The sequence below is a fragment of the Oryctolagus cuniculus genome, chromosome 7 (assembly GCF_964237555.1).
Source record: "Oryctolagus cuniculus chromosome 7, mOryCun1.1, whole genome shotgun sequence".
Classification (NCBI taxonomy): Eukaryota; Metazoa; Chordata; class Mammalia; order Lagomorpha; family Leporidae; genus Oryctolagus; species Oryctolagus cuniculus.
The window spans coordinates 52,373,606-52,393,780 of NC_091438.1; the positions used below are offsets into that span (position 1 = coordinate 52,373,606).

Below are 20,175 nucleotides of genomic sequence, written 5' to 3' on the forward strand. Positions count from 1 at the left end.
GACAGAATCCAGCGCCCAACCGGGACTAGAACCTGGTGTGCTGGCGCCGCAGGCAAAGGATTAGCCTATTGAGCTGCGGCACTGGCCTGCAAAAGCTTCTTAATTTGATATAGTTTCATTTGTCTATTTTTCACTTCTGTTGCCTGCACTTCTGAGCTCTTACCTAAAAAAATGTTGCCTGTTCTGAAATCTTGAGGCATTTCTCCTGTGTTTTCTTACAGTAGTTTCATAATATCAGGTCTTAAATGTAAAAACTTCATCTATTTTCAGTTGACTTTTGTATATGGTAAGAGGCAAGGATCAAATTTCAATTTCTGCTTCTGGATATCCAGTTTTCCCAGAAACATCTATTGAAGAGGCTGTCCCTTCTCCAGGGTGTGGTTTTGGTGACTTTGTCAAAGATCAGTTGGCTGGAGATGCATGGATGCATTTTTGGGCTCTCCATTCTGTTCCACGGATCTATTTGTTTATGCCAGTACCCTGTTGCTTTGGTTACAGTTGCTCTGCAGTGTATCTTGAAATCTGGCACTGTGGACTCTAGCTGTGTTCGTTTGTTCAGGGTTGCTTTGACTAGTCAGGAGTTCTTGTGTTTCCATACGGATTTTAGGATTGTTCTTCTGGATATGTGAAGAATGTCACTGGTGTTTCTATGGGGATTATATTGAATCTGTAGATTGCTATGGGTAGCTTAATAGTAATATTATATGGTATTAATCATCCCAGTCCATTATCATGAGAGGCCCTTCCTGTTTACATTTCTCTCATTAGTGTTTTGTAATTTTCTTTGTAAAAGCCTTTTACATACTTGGTTAAATTTATTTCAAGGCATGTTTGTAGCTATTATGTATCAGTTGCTTTTATAGAAATTTTTGACAAGTTAGTTACTGATACATAAAAATGCTTTTGCGGATTCAACTAATATAGAGAAAGAAGGAAGACAGGGCAATCAGCTAAGAAGCTACTGCACCAGCCTAGACTAAAGATAAAAAAGACCTAAGCTAAGGAAATCACGACAGAGGATGAGAGAGGAAGCTGAAGTGGAGAGAGCTCTCTGAGGAGAATGGACAGGATTTACTACACGGAAGTTAGGTGAGAGACAGAGGAACCAAGATGACTCCTAGGTTTCCAACTCAGTACTGTGATTTGTCAGATACCACTTAAAAAATTGTGTTGAATAATTTGCAAAATATTAACTGATAGAATGAAAAAGGAAGAGAATGATCCAACATGGGAAGCAAGATACACAGCAGACTCATAGAATGGCAGATGTCCTAAACAGCACTCTGGCCTCAGAATCAGCCCTTAAGGCATTCAGAGCCAGCTGAAAAAGCCCATGAGAGTATTTCAGGCATGGAAAGCCAAGACACTCTGGCAAAAAAAAAAAAAAAAATGACCTAAATGAAAGATCTCCACGAGTGAGATCCCAGTGGAAAGAACGGGTCATCAAAGAAGGAGGTACCTTTCTCTGAAGGGAGGAGAGAACTTCCATTCTGACTATGACCTTGCTTAAATATGATCAGAGTCGGTGAACTCAAAAGGCTTCCATAGCCTTGGCAACTCATGATAACAGCCTAGGGTGATTACTGATGCCATAAACAAGAGTGTCAATTTGTTAAGTCAACAACAGGAGTCACTGTGCACTTACTCCTCATGTAGGATCTCTGTCCTTAATGTGCTGTACAGTGTGATTTAATGCTCTAACTAGTACTCAAACAGTATTTTTCACTTTGTGTTTCTATGTGGGTGCAAACTGTTGAAATCTTTACTTAATGTATGCTAAACTGATCTTCTGTATATAAAGAGAATCGAAAATGAATCTTGATGTGAATGGAAGGGGAGAGGGAGCAGGAAAGGGGAGGGTTGGGGGTGGGAGGGAAGTCATTGTACTCCATAAGCTGTACTTCGGAAATTTATATTCATTAAATAAAAGCTAAAAAAAAATAATTTGCAAAAGGATCCTTAAAGGAACCCACATCTAAATTGTTTCAAAAATCCGCTGAATGTTTTAAATGTGTTCGTAGGCATGGAAAGAAGAACAGGAGCGATTAGCAGAAGAGGAACGCGTGAAGGAAGAGAAGAAGGCAGAAAAGAAGAATAAAGACATTGGTAAAAAGCAAGGCAAGGACAGAGTTGAGAGAGAAGATAGTAAGGCTTTGAAGAAAAAATATTCTTTCAAGGATAAAGTCAAAGAGGCCCCAGAAGTCACAGAGGAGCCTGTCCAACAACCAGAGCCTGAGAAAGTTTACCAGGTAATATCAATTCTCTAAAATGTGTCTTTGGGCTGTCCTTAATTGTTTTGAGGAAACGTGGCTTCTGTGGAAGCATACAACCCCCTTGCCTTCACCACCACATATCTTCTGATATGATGAGTTTGAGCATGTATTCTACCCTTTGATATCTGGAACCTTCTTTGTAGCCAATCACCAAGATAGGAACACCCTCTGGCCAGCTTTCCTTGTATGCTGTGAAGCTAGGTTACTAGGGTCAACACACATGGAAATTTGTCACAAAAGCATTCATTTAGGTGTCTAAAAAATAAGGGACTGTACTAGGACAACGTGAAGACCAGGGTCGACTTTATCTGTCTCACAAATAGAATTTGCTGAGTAATTTGGCTGACTCTCTGCAAAGCACCCATATTCCTTGCTTGATTGTTTCTATAAAACCAGCTCTTCCTCATCAGGCTACCATAAGAAAAACCTAGCTGGAAAGAAACATAACAGGCCCGGTCCTTTGTAGCTACTACTCTAGACCAGTTGTTCTCCAGTTAGCAAGAATCAGGGTCTCCTAGAGATCTATTCACAACGTTTAAGTAAACAGGGTCCTTTGCAAATGATCGCTTGAAGTGCACAAGTGTCAGGATGCATTAGTCCATCAGCTTCATTTGCACTGAAACTCACCAGCAGAAAGTGAGAATTCAACTTTTTACACTGCCTGGACAATAGTACAATGATTTGATTTGGACTAGGTTGTAAGGCTACTCCAATGAGCACGGTTCAAATTTCAGACCCCCTTTCTTTCTACTTATCACTGTAACATCTTAGAAGGCTGTAAAGATAATGTGGCCTCTGGCCTCTGAGTCTACAAAGTGACAGATGTTATCATTTATCAGAACTGAAGCTTATGCCAGGTTTAGTTGGCAAACCTTGTTAGTTTCAGTTTTGTCAAGTGCAACTCCACACTAAATGAATGATGTTTTCTCTTCTAGTTTCAAGGATACAATATGGGAGAAAAACCTGTCCAAATCTCAGGGACAAATTACTACCTGTATCCTTCTGATGGAGGACAAATTGAAGTAGAAAAGATAGCATTTGTAAAAGGTACACTTTGAAAGCAGCTGATTAATGACTTGAAAGATATTAATGCATTTCAGATAATCATGGGGCTCTATACTCCTGAATGTAATAGGGGATTCATTTATATACCACATTCAGCATTTTTCAGACTTCACATTCTTCTATTATAATTAACTCCGCAAGGCAAAAGCCACACAGTTTAGCCAGGTCACATGAATTATGATCATTCAGTTAGTAAAATATTAAAATGTTTCCATATGATTGGTAGGCAGGATAATAGTAACTGCAACAAGCCAGAAATTAATTAATATTCATGACAACACATATTCTCATTTTAGAAACCAAGCACTTACTGTGAGTTTAAGGATTTTTCTGGTTTGGGCCCTAGAGACCCTGCTACCACTGTCCAGTTGATATAACTCTTATTAAGATTTTCGTATGGATGCAATGCATTTAAGTTTCACAGTAAATAAAATATTTCCATCTTAATTAATCCTATCAATTTGGAGAGATAATAGCTCAAATTTGAAAAGAGCTGAATTTAAAAAAAAAAACAGGAGAAGGAAAATGATTGAGAACACTAAAAGGGGAAATTTCTTATAAGTACTATGAAAATAACATAACAACAGCTATCATAAATGAAATTATTTTTTGAGTCAAAGGCCCTCTCACATTTCATTTGATGAATCATAAAATTGATTGTAGGAGCACATTGTCTCAGTTGATATGTTTTTTTTCCTTTGTAATTTGGTGTGAGATGTGATGTGCAGACACCTCCTTGACCCATCTACCATTTATTTCTGGAATGATCTGGACCACCACTTTGGTCCTTTAGGTATTATCTTATAGGAGAGCTGACATCCCCAGGCAGTCCACTCCCCCTGGTTTCAATTCTGTGCTGCATTATTTAAGTAGCCTGCCAACAAGCTTAATGTGGCTTCTAATCAGCCCATCTTCTATCCCACGGTTCTCCCTCAGGCTCAACTTTTATCAAAGTGAAAGTGAAAAAGGACAAACACAGTTTTATAATTCATTTAAAAGACCCTAGGGAAATTGTGAAAAAGGAAAAGGAAGAAAAGGATTATCCTTCAGAAGAGAAGAATGAAGAAGAAGAAGTGGAAGAAGAAGAAGAGGAAGAGGAAGAAGAAGTGGGAGAAGAAGAAGAAGAAGGAGAAGAAGAAGAAGGAGAAGAAGAAGAAGAAGAAACAGAAGAAGAGAAACAACAAAATCTTAAAACAAGTAAGCAGCTGAGTCTTTTTGGCAGTGCAGGCCAATGCTTAGCAAGGTGCCAAACCTATCTCCCTGACAGAAACATGTTTCCCTTCCACTTAGCACATGGACTTTTTGCAGATGTTAATGGAGGTGTTTTGCCATCCTGCTTATGTACACAAACATTATATGCATAACATGTCTGTAGCAAGCTGGTCACTTGATGGTGCTCCCATGGCCTACCCAGGTCCTGATGTAATTGCCACTCAGAGCCTGCCCAGGCTGGCTACCTTGGCTACCTTTGTGCAGCAACACTGACTTTGTGATGTTCATTCTGCCCTTATATTTGATTAAGTGCTTGTACCAAGAACCATCTCTAGAACTCAGGTCCTCACTGATTGATTCCTATAAAGCTTTAGTTTTTGTTCAGTATTTACAGCAAATGGTGTGGTTTTCTTCCTATGCTAAGTCTACCACTTAGTTCTCTCCAGAGTACCAGATTTCCTAGATTATAAGAAAAACTATTAGATTATATGAAAAATCATAAATTTGGCCTTGAGAGTCATTTCCTGCTTGGAAATAACAGGTGCAAGTAGGTGTCCACTGATTAAACACAATGAAACTTCCTGATTACACCATTTAATATCTCCAGGTTACACCACCTAGGAAAATTGACTTTTTCTTGTCCAGTGTGGATGGAGTCCTCCCTGCAAAAGGAATTGAGTTCATTAATAAAACATGTTGACCCTAGAGATGGGCTCAATAACTAACTCTTGCATATAAGTTTAATTATATCATCCAGAACCCAGGACACAATGTTTGACAGTGTGAGTGCACCCAAGAACTTAGCACAGAAATTTTCATAACTTATTTCTTTTACCTGATATAAAATATATTAATTACTTTAGAAACTAGGAAATATAGAAATATTTAAAGAAGATACAAGTTACTTATAATTCTTGGCCGGTGCCGCAGATCACTAGGCTAATTCCCCGCCTGCGGCACCGGCACCCCAGGTTCTAGTCCTGGTTGGGGCGCCGGATTCTGTCCCGGTTGCTCCTCTTCCAGTCCAGCTCTCTGCTGTGGCTGGGGAAGGCAGTGGAGGATGGCCCAAGTGCTTGGGCCCTGCACTACATGGGAGACCAGGAGGAGGCACCTGGCTCCTGGCTTCGGATCGGCGCAGCGCATAGGCCATAGCGGCCATTTGGGGAGTGAACCAATGGAAAAGGAAGACCTTTCTCTCTGTCTCTCTCTCTCTCTCTCTCTCTCTCTCACTGTCTAACTCTGCCTGTCAGAAAAAAAAAAAAAAGAAAGAAAGAAAGAAAAAAAAAAGTTACTTATAATTCTAACACTCCAGTGATAACTATTCAGTTTATTCCTCCCTCACTTTATCATCATGAGCATTTTCCTGATCATAACATACTTTTTTAAGATTTATTTATTTATTTGAAAGACAGAGTGACACAGAGAGAGGAAAGGCAAAGAGAGAGAGTCTTCCATCCACTAGTTCACTCCCCAATTGGCCACAATGGCCAGAGCTGCACCTATCCAAAACCAGGAGCCTGGAGCTTCTTCCGGGTCTCCCACGTGGGTGCAGGGACCCAAGGACTTGAGCCATCTTCTACTGCTTTCCCAGGCCACAGCAGAAAGCAGGATCAGAATTGGAGCCGCCAGGTCTCAAACCAGCACCGATCTGAGATGCCGACACTTCAGGCTAGGGTGTTAATCCCACTGCGCCATATCGCCAGCCCCATAAAATACTTCTTAAAAAACAAAATTTTTAGGATTTAGCAATGTATCATTGGTATAGCTATATCACAGTTTACTTAAATCATTTCCATGGTTTTACATATTTATATGGTTTGTACCAAAGTAAATAAATACATTTATATTTGAATTTGGTTATACATATGTTTATAAACATATATATCTATATTTATATATGTATATTTTATTTCTATATATATACATATAGAACTCAATCATTCCTTTTTGTATAGATAATATTTTATTTTAGTGCTAATATTAAACATTCCATTTTGAGATTTTTTTTTTTACTTTTTTTCACTTCAATTTTAAGTCTGTAGACGTTGGCCCAAATTTGACCCACAATATGTTTTTGTATGGCTCACAAAGTAGGGATAGTTTATACATTTGTAAAAGGTTATCACAAAAAGAAAAGGCAAGAGTGGACAATTGATACAGTGGTTAAGCCACCACCTAGGGCTCCCACATTCGAGATCAGAGTGCCTGGTTCAAGTCCTGCCTCCTCCACTTCCAACCCAGCTTCCTGCCCAGGCAGACCCTGGGATATAGCAGACAATGGCTCAAGTAGTTGGATCCCTGCCACCCATGTCAGAAGCTGGATTGAATTCTAGACTCCTGACTTCAGCCTGACTCAGCCCTGGCTGTTGTGGGCATTTGGGGAGTGAACCAGGAGATGAAATATGTCTCCCTGTTTGTCTCTCCTCCCTCTCTCTCCCCCTGCCTTTCAATTAAATTGAAAATAAATAAATAAATACACATTTAAAAAGAAAAAAATGATAAGGATTATACCAGAGTACTTCAAAAAGTTCATGGAAAATGGAATTAGAAGAAAAGTTTATTTTGGTACAAAAGAGTTGACATTCATGCATACCTATTTCATAATACACATTTGCCATTAATGTTTTAGAAACCCCTCATATGCATTAATTTCCATATCTTTACACCAAAACTAACCTATATTTTAATTCCACTTTCCATGAATTTTTGAAGATCATGCATATGTGGTCTACAAAATCTAAAATATTTTATGGCTGGCCTTTTCCAGAAAGAAAAAAAAATAAAATAAAAAGCGTGCTTCTCCTGATTTAGAAAGCTCTTCAACAGATCGACAGAGAGAAAGATGAGAAGATAGAGCGGTGATCATTACGTACCACTGCTTGCTTTCTAGTTCCCTTTTTCTAAAGATTAGCGTTCTGGTTTGTTTATTGTTTGTTTAGTGGGATTACATTTTCCCCTCATATGGGACACATGATAATGTGTCCTTTCACAGTTTACATGTGTCTGGGCCTCTCAGAATGACATCTGGGCTGGATGTAGGATCTGTGGACTGTCATTATTTCCTCTTTTGATTCTTGGTCGCTGATGCACAGTCTTATGACTGTGAGATTAGAATTTAAGGAGCCCGGCTAATCTGAAAATCAAGCTCCAACCTCAACTCGGGGAATTTTTCTTTGGTTGTTAATCTTTTCTCTTTTTCATTTGTTCCTTTTTCTTTCTGTAATACTTGCAACTTGAAAAAAATATTTCCTCCAAACCTGTCTCCTTTATGACTTCCTTCTGTTTAAATGTCTGAGATATGGGACCGGTGCTGAGGTTGGGGTAAAGCCGCCTCCTGCAGTGCCAGCATCCCATATGGCTGCTGGTTTGCATCTCGGCTGCTCCACTTCCAATCAAGCAGTAGAAGATGGCACAAGTCCTTGGGCCCCTGCACCCACGTGGGAGACCTGAAAGAAGCTCCTGGCTCCTGGTTTCAGATTCACCCAGCTCCTGCCATAGCTGCCAGTTGACAGATGAACCAGTGGATGCAAGACCTCTCTCTCTCTGCCTCTGCCTTTACCTCTCTGAAATTCTGCTTTTCAAATAATAATAAATAAATCCTTAAAAATTATTATAAAGGTCTGATATATTTTTTCACTTTATTTTCCAAGAAATTCATGTGATTCTCAAAAGTGACCCTTCTCCCTTCAATTCATCTACTGAACCCTGAATGGTATGGTTGGAGAATCATGTTTCTAAATTCCAGGAAATGCTTTTTTTTTTTTTTTTTTTTGACAGGCAGAGTGGACAGTGAGAGAGAGAGAGAGAGAAAGGTCTTCCTTTGCCGTTGGTTCACCCTCCAATGGCCGCCGCGGCCGGCGCGCTGCGGCCAGAGCACCGCGCTGATCCGATGGCAGCAGCCAGGTACTTATCCTGGTCTCCCATGGGGTGCAGGGCCCAAGTACTTGGGCCATCCTCCACTGCACTCCTGGCCACAGCAGAGAGCTGGCCTGGAAGAGGGGCAACTAGCAAAGAATCCGGCGCCCCGACCAGGACTAGAACCCGGTGTGCCGGCGCCGCAAGGCGGAGGATTAGCCTAGTGAGCCGCGGCGCCGGCCCAGGAAATGCTTTTTAACCTATATTTATATGCTATAAAAATAAAAGAATTCATCACATCTATAATTTGTATCTTGCTGAACATGTGTTCTTTTATTTGCTGGCTAGTATTTCTTTCTATGTGCATTCAGTTCCTTTAAAAGAGTTATTTCAGTGTGTTTTTTCTCAAGTTTCTAACAGCACATCCTCTCATTAATAGCGCACAAAGGTGCCTATTTCTCTGAACCCTGATTCACACTAAGCATGATCTTTTTTTTGTTTGTTTAAAGATTTTATTTTGTTTATTTGAAAGGCAGAGTTGCCGAGAGAGAGAGAGAGAGAAATATAAAGAGATCTACTATACGCTGGTTCACTCCCCAAATGGCCGCAATGGCCAGGCCAAAGCCAGTAACCAGGAGCTTCTTCCAGGTCTCTCACATGAGTGCAGAGATCTCTGCACTTGGCCCATCCTCTGCTGCTTTCCCAGGCACATTAGCAGGGAGCAGGATTGGAAGTGAAGCAGCTGGGACTAGAACCGGCACCCATATGGGATGCCAGCATTGAAGACAGCAGTTTAACCTGTTATACTGCAGCAATAGCCTCAGGTTTTTTTCCCCTTGGGTGGAATTTATTTCTTAGAGCAGTTCCTGAAGATAATCTATATATTTACCCTTTGCCCCTGTATGTGCATGATCTCATGCTCATCACTAACATTCTCACAGCACAGAGGGGTGCATTCGTTAGAACCGATGGATCTATACGTCATTATCACCCAAAGTCCATAGTTTACATTGAGGTTCACTCTTGGTTTGGACAAATGTGTGATGACACGCCTCCACCACTGCAGTATCAAACAGGGTCATTTCACTGCCTTAAAATCCTCTGTGCTCTGCCTGTTTTCCTTTCCACCCTTTTAACTCCTGGTAAGCACTGATCTTTCTACTGTGTCCATAGTTACACATTTTCCAGAATGTTATAGTTGGATAACAGCATGCAGCCTCTTCAGATTGGCTGCTCTGACTTAGTCATGTGGGTTTATCTTATCCCCCAGGTCTTTTCATGGCGTGGCAGTTTGTTTCCTTTTAGTGCTGAATAATATCCCATTATCTGTATATGCAACAGTTTATTTTTCCATTTACCCACTGAAGGACATTTTGATTGCTTCCAAGTTTTGGCAATTATTAAGAAAGTTGCTACAAACATATGTGTGCAGGTTTTTGTATGGATACACATCTTCAATTTCTTTGGATAAATACCAAGGAATGTGATCGCTGTGTCATATGGTAAGAGTATGTTAGTTTTATAAGTATCTTCCAAAGGGACTATATCATTTTCCATTCTCACCAGTGATGAATGAAAGTTCCTGTTGTTCTCCATCCTTGCCAGCATTTGGTGTTGTCAGTGTGTTGGATTTTCTCCCTTCAAATAAATGCCTGGTGGTATCTTGTTTCAATTTGCATTTCCCTAATAACATGATATGGAGCATCTTGTCATACACTTATTTGCCATCTGTGTATCTTCTTTGGTGAAGTGTCTGTTGAGGTCTTTGGTCTATTTTTAATCAGGCCATTGTTGAGCTGTAAGAATTCTTTGTGTATTTTTTTGTAGCAGTCCTTTCCCAGATACAAAATTCACAGATGTTTTCTCCCTGGCTGTGGCTTATCCTTTCATTCTCTTTGAAACAGTACCTGTTTTTTTCTGTTGCTCATTTGAATATCCCAGTCCAGGGGTTACCTCTTCCTGGATTAGAATATTTTAAGTCATTATTGTCTGATCTTAATTGTTTGATAATACAGGAAATAATGAACCAGAAATAAAATAGCAGAAGAGAAAAATTAAAAATTTTTCACATATGCCTTAAGAGTTTGCTTTAAAATTATATCTGGCTAAAATAATTTTAAAATGGATTTTAAAATGTAAGGAGTTTTAAATGCAGATATTTAAGAGTGTGTTTTAAAATGTGAGGAAATTGAGATTGAACTGATGGTTTTCATCCTAAAAGTCAGGTGGATAATTGGCCAGATGAATCATCTGCCCATGGCTGTGCCATTCACAAGTCTGTTCCCTCTCTTTGTTTCAACTCAGACTCAAACTTTCTAGGGCAAGTTCTCATCTTTGTAACTGCATCTCACCTCCAACATCCTGGGTGTGTGGGAGGGGATTCAAGCAATTGTTTTTAAGTTGACTATACTAGACCTCAATTCCTAACCTTCTCACTGAATTTTGCTTACATCTATTTTGAATAAATAGAAATATTCTTGATTTGATTTTGTCTTTCAGAAGTTTTACATGCCAAAAATACACCTGTCAGCAAATTTGGATCTTTCTCTGCCACTTTAGAGAATGGAATCTGCCTCTCAATAAGCTACTACGGAGCCAGTGGGATGGCGCCAGGTGAAATGAATGCAGTAGCAAGGTTGAGTGTGCCCTGTGACCAGGTTCCCTGACCATTCTTTTTCTGCTCCCTTGTCTATAACAATGTTCTGATTCAATGCACCTCATGATTTTTCCTCCAAGGTGGGAATATATGATGTGTGTGAATGTTCATCTGTTTGTATACATGTTTGTGAGTGTATATGTACATACATATATATATACATATATATCATTTATGAAGGAACTTCAAAAAGTTCATAGAAAAACAATTATAAAAGACAACTTCACTTTGGGGCAAAATATTTTGACGTGTCTGCATAATTTTCTGTAGTACATATTTTTCATGAACTTTTTAAATTCCTCTTACATAGCAGGCCGGCGCCGCGGCTCACTAGGCTAATCCTCCGCCTAGCGGTGCCGGCACACCGGGTTCTAGTCCCGGTCGGGGCGCCGGATTCTGTCCCGGTTGCCCCTCTTCCAGGCCAGCCCTCTGCTGTGGCCCGGGAGTGCAGTGGAGGATGACCCAGGTGCTTGGGCCCTGCACCCCATGGGAGACCAGGAAAAGCACCTGGCTCCTGGCTCCTGCCAGCGGATCAGCGCGGTGCTCTGGCCGCAGCGCGCCGGCCGCGGCGGCCATTGGAGGGTGAACCAACGGCAAAGGAAGACCTTTCTCTCTGTCTCTCTCTCTCACTGTCCACTCTGCCTGTCAAAAAAATAAAAAAAAATAAAAAATAAAAAAATTCCTCTTACATAGCAAAAGTAATGCTTTGATACTTTAAAAACCATTTATCATTTACACATTATTTTATATAATCACATGTACATGCAAGATCACAGATATTCCAAGTATCGGTTAAACAGCCCATGAAAATAAGCCCATTTGTTGGTACCGATGAAAGTGAGATTTGCCAAAGAATCCTCTTGGTTTTCTGCAAAGCCGTATTTGTATGACTTCTGTGGTTGTGAAAGCACTCAGTGTGCTTCAGGACATTAGTCTACATAAGCCATTCATTGGACATCCTGAAGGATTCCTCCAGCCCACTTTCCATAAACAAATTCTCCAACTGGAATCTATTTCCTTTCAAACCACAGAAAAGTAAGATACTTTATGAAGAATAATTAGGAAATCTATGGGTATCTTTTTTTAAGAAAAAGCATTACAAAATCTAAAAATAATCCCTATGGAAGATAACATTAAGTATGCATTAATAACTATCACAGTGGTCTAATTATTCACTTAACTATATAGTACATGTCCTACAGAGAGCGCATCCCTACGGGCAATTATAATCTTGTTTCTTACCTCGTACCAAATATCCTATTGAGATAGAGGCTCCATTAGGTTTGTTAGTGCTTTTGCTTCTTGTGGGTTTTGTCTTTTAATTTTGTATTTGATTTGTTTGTAAATCACCAGTTTGAAGAAGTCACTTTGTACCTTAAAAAAAAAAATAAATGTTTTAAAGTCACCAATAAATCCAGTAAATCCAACTGCTTTTGAACACAGGTTGTCATTGTTTTAGACTATGCTATTTACACCACACTCTATCAGCCAGGTTGCTCTTGTTTCCTAAGTGATCTCTTAATGTGTAATCATTCCCTTTAAAGCAAATATTCCTAGTATCAAGTTATAAGTATTGCATTTGAAAATGTTTATAGTATAGATAATATATATTTTTCTTCTTATATATTAAAAAATTGAAGGTATGATGGGTTGTAAAAACAACTATCTACACATTACAAATTTCTTAAAATATATGTGGTGCACTAGGTTAGTCCTCCGCCTGCGGCGCCAGCATCCCATAGGGGCGCCGCTTCTAGTCCCGGTTGCTCCTCTTCCAGTCCAGCTCTCTGCTGTGGCCTGGGATAGTAGTGGAGGATGGCCCAGGTCCTTGGGCCCCTGCACCCACATGGGAGACCAGGAAGAGACTCCTGGCTCTTGGCTTCGGATTGGCGTAGCTCTGGCCATTGTGGCCATTTGGAGAGTGAACCAATGGAGGGAAGACCTTTCTCTCTGTCTCTGTCTCACTGTCTGTAAACTCTACCTGTCAAATAAATAAAAACAAACAAATATATGGAATCATTATTTAAGACTTTTTATCTGCTAAAGTCCAAACAAATTTCCAAGGCCGGTGCCGTGGCTCACTAGGCTAATCCTCGGCCTGCAGCGCCGGCACCCCGGGTTCTAGTCCCGGTTGGGGCACCAGTCCTGTCCCGGTTGCTCCTCTTCCAGTCCAGCTCTCTGCTGTGGCCCGGGAAAGCAGTGGAGGATGGCCCAAGTGCTTGGGCCCTGTACCCGCATGGGAGACCAGGAGGAAGCACCTGGCTCCTGACTTCGGATCAGCGCAGCCCACCAGCTGTGGTGGCCATTTGGGGAGCGAACCAACAGAAGGAAGACCTTTCTCTCTGTCTCTGCCTCTCTCTCTCTGTCTCTGCCTGTCAAAAAATAAAATAAAATAAAATAAAATAAAAAAAACAAACACAAATTTCCAATCCAGTTCTCTCCCTTTAATTAGGTATACACAACTAAACATACTTTAGTTTCCTTTTGGATAGGAAACAGATAATAAAACTGTGAACCAGACAAAAAGATCAGGAAATTCAAATTTTTGAGCACTTTGTAAATTTGCTAAGAGGACTATATCATTCTTGCTTCCTGTCGTCTTTCAACTGGCCCACTGAATATATCCACAATTCAACAACATCAGTCAGGCTCCCATAGACCTTTTATACAGCTCTTTCCCCAAACCTCAGATGACAACCAGCCAGATTTATTTTCCTTTGGACAATTATGCTTTCCCACCCAATTATGTGCTTTTCAGCTCCTTGAATAAACTGTGCTTTCCCTTCTGGCTGGCTGTTTGCTCAGGCTGTGCTAATGCTCAGAGCACTTTCTCCTAACACTTTATTCAACGTCTTCTTATCCTCCAAGTCTCAGCTTAGAGGTTACTCACCCTGAAAAATGCTTCACAGAGCAAGTGGCACTGGTAGGAGAGCTGGGTCTTTTGGAGATGAGGGGGAGTTTTCTAGGCAAAAAGAAAAAATTAAAGGAAGGGAATAAGGGAATTCTAGACACTAGGAATAGTGTGTGGCAAAGCTCATTAGTGTAAAAGCATGGAAAGTCGTCGTAGATACTGAAAGATGAAAGAACTCGTCAGTACAACTGCAAACAGACTATGTGCAGACAACTTGGAGGAGATGGCCTTTCTGGCTCCTACAGCACTCTGTAATTCCCCGACCACAGACTTAACACCCAACATGGCAATTGAGAGTTCGCTAATATAAAATACCCACTGCATATACTTTCCTTGTCTGTGCTTCTTTCATGTTTTTCTTTCCAAATCATGGCAATAGTAGTAGGCACACAATACTTACTAAATGAGTGAAGGAATGAGAACAGGAACTAAATGAGTGAAGGAATGAGAACAGGAAAGAGGAGTTTCCCACTGCCATTCAGTGTCTATACTGTATTTCCTATTTGTCAGGCAGCTGGCAATGAGCCACTCAAATGAATCAAATTATGGTATATCCATTCAAAGAACTCAATATCTAATTAGAAAGGAAAACATGAATAGAGCAGTAACTGTCATAAGTCTAGAAATTACATATGAACAAAGTACTGAGGATGGAAAGAAAATACTGTGGAGAAAAATAATGAGATTTAAGATGCCACTTTAGAAATGAGTGGGAACTATCCAGACACAGAAACAATGAACAAGAATTCTGGGCAATAAGAACCATTTGTACAAACACATAATCATGTGTAAGTATTCCTTCTTGATAGAAAGGTTGAAATTCAGTGTGATTGGAATGGAGGTAGATGAGAACCAAACTGCAAAGATGTTGCGTGCCCTACTTGGGCAGTGAGTGGCAGAGGTCTTTAAGTAAGGGAAGCAATGTGGTCACTGAAGTGGTGGTTTGAGAGGTGCCAGGGTATCACTTAGGACAGCACTGGAAAAGACCCAGCAGGTGAAGGTGGTATGCTGAGTTAGGGGAGGAGCGGTTCTGGGGAAAATCTGAGAGCTCTGTGATGAATGGAGATGTGTAGGATGAGTCAAAAAGAGAAAATGTATTTGGTCTCAGTGTCCAAATTGGGAGACAGAGTGCTTGATTGGTCGAGACATTGACTGAATGAGGACATAGGAAGCTAATCCACTCAGGAAAAGAGAGATTTAAAACTGAGATAGAAATGTCTGTAAAACTACACCCAGGAGATGTCTAACACTGATGGGAAATGTGGGATCTGAACTGAGAAGATGCTGCCTTAAGATGTGGGATTGTGGAGTCTCTAACTCGTTGATGACAGTTGGACCCCCGTAATGAATGAGATCACCCAGTCCAATAAACGCAATGAACGTGCTCAGCCCGCAGCTGTGTATCACAATCCCCCTCAGTGTTTTCACAAATGAAGTGAGCCTCATTCTGTAGGTCAAGGTGGAGTCTGAGTGGGGGTTTTGTTTTTCACTTCATGAGTAATTATTATGCACAGTCAGGTTTGAGAACATAATAAGCCCTAGAACCTAAAAACACTTAAAAGATTGACAAAAAAGGAAAAATGAGTAAGGAAGATGGAGAAAAATGTTGACCAGAGAAGTAAGAGAACCAGGGCGTGGTGCTCTGGGCTAAGGAGAGATTGGAATTCTCGATGTAAGGAATGCTCCAGACCTCCCTGCATAATTGCTCCTCACATGAGCTCCCCTTTTAGAAGGGTGGCAGTGCAGACAATTAACTTTCCACTAGGAAATTTATTCTGTCATCTAAGCCAGAAACAATCTAGTTCCTTATTTATCTCATTGGTTGCTTTCCTATTTAATATGTCTTTATTTTTGCTACTTGAGTGCAGATCTTACTTGGGTTATTTTGACTCCGTGGAACTGGTACACGTCTTTTTGTCATTATTTCTTATTGCTCCATTCATTTTCAAACATTTATCAAGTAATGAAGGGATTATTATTACCCCATTAATTTACAATGTAGATGAGAAGGTGAAGACCTGTGAAATAATGGTTTGATTAAGTTAAGCATATTATAGTATTGGATACCTCGTGTTTTCTGAATGCAGTCTTGATTTTCAGATCAATTCCCTTAGCCCTGAAATCTCTCCAACTGATAAATCATACAGGAGGTCTTCATAAAGCTATCCATGGGGGCCAGCACTATGGTATAGCGGGTAAAATTGCCAGTTACAGTGCTGGCATCCCATATGGGTGCCAGTTCAGGTCCCAGCTGTTCCACTTCGATTCAGCTCTCTGCTGTGGCCTATGAGGGCAGTGGAGGATGGCCCAGGTCACTGGGCCACTTTACCTACATTGGGGACCCAGAGGAGGCTCCTGGCTCCTGGCTTCTAATTGATGCAGCTCCACCATTGCAGCCATTTGGGGAGTGAACCAGTGGATGGAAAACCTCTCTCTCTCTCTCTCTCTCTCTCTCTCTGTCTCTCTCTCTGCCTCTTTGTGGCTCTGTCTTTTGGGTAAATAAATAAATCCTTAAAAAATGCTATCCATAAATTTCAAAATTTTTTTCACCCAAATAAACTTATCTTTTAATTCCATTTTCCATTAACTTTTTGAAAAACACTCAGCAAGGTAAAATTATTGCCAATAGATAAATTTTTGAGGCATATATGTTATTTAATAACAAATAGGAATGTTTATTTGTTTTCCTTTTTTCTGGTTTTAGAGGACAAGGATCCTAATTTGGAAGCAATGTTGAATATCCCTTCAGTACATATTCCAACAGTAATTCCTGCTACAGTAACTGTTCCTCAAGGCAAAGCAAAGGGGAAAATAAAAGGCAAAGAAAAACCCAAAGACTCTCTTAAAGAAGAGGAACACCCAAAAGAAGAGGAGAAAAAGGTAAATGAACATCACTAGTGTTGTTATAATGCATAGATTTTACTGTTTGGATATACTGACATTACTTGTAGTGTCAGTTTTAAATGGACACAAAGGATTGATTTGCACACAGAAAATGGATTCCAACTTCACAAGACATGTTGTTGTAACACAAATACAAATCGTCATTCATTCTAAGAACTGAAGGGTTGATTAAACCTTTTTCTCAACCTGATTCTCGGATTTTCTTTACTATTGGTCAAGTTCCTAAAATTCCTTATTTTTAGTGCTTTATTTAGCTCAATAGAGAAAAATAACAATTAAAAAGCAAAGCTCTAATTAAGCTGTTTGGTAGACTTGAATTAAGATATTGATGTACCAAAAATCTGTCAGGACCAAGGGACAGTCTACTTCTAGTTCAAGAGTAGACCATCTTCCACCTCCAACCCTTCCTCAAAGGTCCCACACATATACATGCTACACACACACATGCCCACACACACATGCATGCATACACATTCAGACACCCACGATTTAACTTTAAATATTTTATAGTAGAATACAGATCAATAGAAGATTCTAAAGGAAAGAAAATAAGGAAAGAATTTTAAATCTTGACTCTTAAAATATACAACTAAAAGTACAATGTACAGATACTCAACTTATTAAAAGATAAAATTGTGTTGAGAAGTGCTAAAGGACATGAATTTCAGATTCTAATCCCTTAAAAGTTATGAGTTTAAATGTTTCTTTGCCTCTGTACCATGTTAACACAGATATAATAGATGAAATTTCTCATGCCAGGCCACTTGACCCTTGTTACATAAAAAAAGCTCAAAACAAATGTTTTGAACAAAATGAACTCTGGATAATTCATTTAAAATTAATTTGACCTAAAACAACTAGATACCAAACTCAACAGTTGGCCCAAGATTTATAAAACATGATAATGGAAAAGTCTTGTGTGGTTACTGGCTTCGTGTGTAACAATGGAATTGACATGGCAGGTTTGCAGGTTTGACTATTTTGTTCATGTACAAAATTTCCTAAGATTTTTTCCTCTTAATTTTGATCTGTGTTTTTAATTCATTTTAGCTAATCATTGACATTTTCCCCTTCCAGTGACAAAAGAAAAGCATACCAACCTCAACAATCAACAATAAAAGACTAATTGGACTGAACTAAAGATCTAGCAATGGGTTATTAGTTAAAATACTTTTAGTGCCTAGAAAAAGAAAACTGAAAAAAACGGAAATAATTGTCATTAGGGATTATTGGAAGTTACTAAATAACTTTCACTCTTGTGACAATATAACCAAGCAGGGGACTTAGGTATAAGTGGCACAAAATGAACACGAAACCATCACTAATTTATAAATAACATTTCATTATCTTTTACTGATCTTAGTTGCTACAAAAGCAATGAGTGCTCATTATCAAAAAGTATGGACAAATATGCTAACAGTATAATGTCTCTAGCACTCAAACTGTAGGAATTATCCAGTAAGAGTAGGAATTTTGGTTTCCCATATACTTTGCCTGTGTTAGTCTACTTGGGCTGCTATAACAATGTAACTTACACTGAGTGATTTACAAACTACACAAGCTTATTACAATTTTAGAGGCTGGGAATTCCAAAATGAAGGGGCTGGCAGATTCCGTACCCAGTGAGGACCTGTTTATAGCTCTTCTGTGTGTTCTCATGTGGCATAAGGAGCAAGGGAGCTCTCTTCACCCTGTTTTATGAAGGCACTAATCCCGTTCATGCACACGGAGCTCTCTTGACTCAATCACTTTCTAAAAGGCCCCACTTCTTAATGCTAAGACATTAGATAGTAGGAGCAATGTATAAATTTTGGTGGAATGCCAAGAATCACACCATCGCATCACCCTTAAACCTATACATACAAAAGGAAGCATCTTTCAAGGGCCACTTCAAGCTCCAACTCTTCACAAATCCTTCCCCAATTATTCTTATTAGCTTTTTTTTTTTTTAATTTTTTAACAGGCAGAGTTAGTGAGAGAGAGAGACAGAAAGGTCTTCCTTCCGTAGATTCACCCCCCCAAATGGCTGCTACAGCTGGCGCTGTGCCGATCGAAGCCAGGAGCCAGGGGCTTCCTCCTGGTCTCCCATGTGGGTGCAGCTTATTAGCTTTAATATCTCCCTTTTCTGAGGAAAGATGTGCCAGCTGTTTTGTATTATCATTTAATTGCCTCACCTGTCTGTGGGCCATTATAAAAGCAGAGTAGATTTGTTCAAGGGCAGAGATGCATGCATCCTTTCAAGCTCTATTGCACGCTCTGCCTAGCTGTGTGCAGGTCACATCCTACGCTCTCAGCACATCATTGCTTAGTCAAAATAAATAACAGCTCATTTGAAATTTTGCAAGCCATTGTTCACGTGCTAAATTGTTTACAGGAAGAAGTAGAACAAGAAACGGTTTTACCGGAGAGTACCTATGTTCCCACCTTCCAAAACCTAAATGTGTCTTGCCCCAATGGGCTCTTGTTGACCTTCATTGGGCAGGAGTCCACAGGTGAGTGCTGCCTAGGGGGTAGGACAGGGAGGCGGTGGTAAAATGCATTAAAGAAAACAGTTAAACCACCATTGAAAATTGTATGTTTTCCTACAAGTTCATACTTCTGGTTGGCAATGGGCAAGAGTCTATTTTTAAAGAAAGAATCATAATATTGATCACTTTTTGAGCACTTCCCATGGCCAAGTACTACCTAAGTACTGAACATACATGAAAAAAAAAATATAAGTATCATGACCCAAGTACTAAACCTCCATGTTACAAATTAAAGAAATTGAGGCATCAGAGGTTTGACAAGTTGCCCAAGGTCATCTAGCTATTAGGTGGCACAACAAGAAAGTCAATGACCTTAAGATTCCTGTGTGGCCCCTCTGTCTTCTTGTCTCTCTAGAAAAGTACAGTCCTGTCCTTGGACTTTCTGGCCAAAGACACTGAGCACAGAGTAGAGATAAGTGATGAACAAAGAAAGCAAGTCTTTGTTTCCCTATGTCAGTATAATTTTATAGAGCTTGTCATTTCTTTTTTTTTAAGATTCATTTTATTTATTTGAAAAAGGTAGAGAGAGATAGAGATAGAGAGAGAGAGAGAGAGAGAGAGAGAGAGAGAGAGAGAGAGAAGTCTTCCATCCACTGGTTCACTTCCCAAATTGCCACAACGGCCAGGGCTGAGCCAATCTGAAGCCAAGAGCCTGGAGCTTCTTACAGGTCTCCTATGTGAGTGCAGGGGCCCGAGGACTTGGGCCACCCTCTGCTACTTTCCCAGGTACATTAGCAGAGAGCTGGATTGGAAGTGGAGCAGACGGGACTT

The 20,175-nt window shown here is 40.0% G+C and overlaps 1 protein-coding gene across 3 annotated transcripts in view; it reads left to right on the forward strand.

Annotated features, from left to right (window-relative positions):
* The window catches only part of SPAG17 (sperm associated antigen 17), a 274,935-nt gene that overhangs the window by 147,175 nt on the left and 107,585 nt on the right, over positions 1 to 20,175 (forward strand). For all 3 annotated transcript variants that reach the window (XM_051857350.2, XM_051857351.2, XM_051857352.2), the window contains 6 exons: positions 2,022 to 2,249; positions 3,209 to 3,320; positions 4,275 to 4,535; positions 10,905 to 11,018; positions 16,677 to 16,852; positions 19,251 to 19,368. In XM_051857350.2, the coding sequence (XP_051713310.2) occupies positions 2,022 to 2,249; positions 3,209 to 3,320; positions 4,275 to 4,535; positions 10,905 to 11,018; positions 16,677 to 16,852; positions 19,251 to 19,368 (1,009 nt within the window). The remainder of the gene's footprint in view (positions 1 to 2,021; positions 2,250 to 3,208; positions 3,321 to 4,274; positions 4,536 to 10,904; positions 11,019 to 16,676; positions 16,853 to 19,250; positions 19,369 to 20,175) is intronic.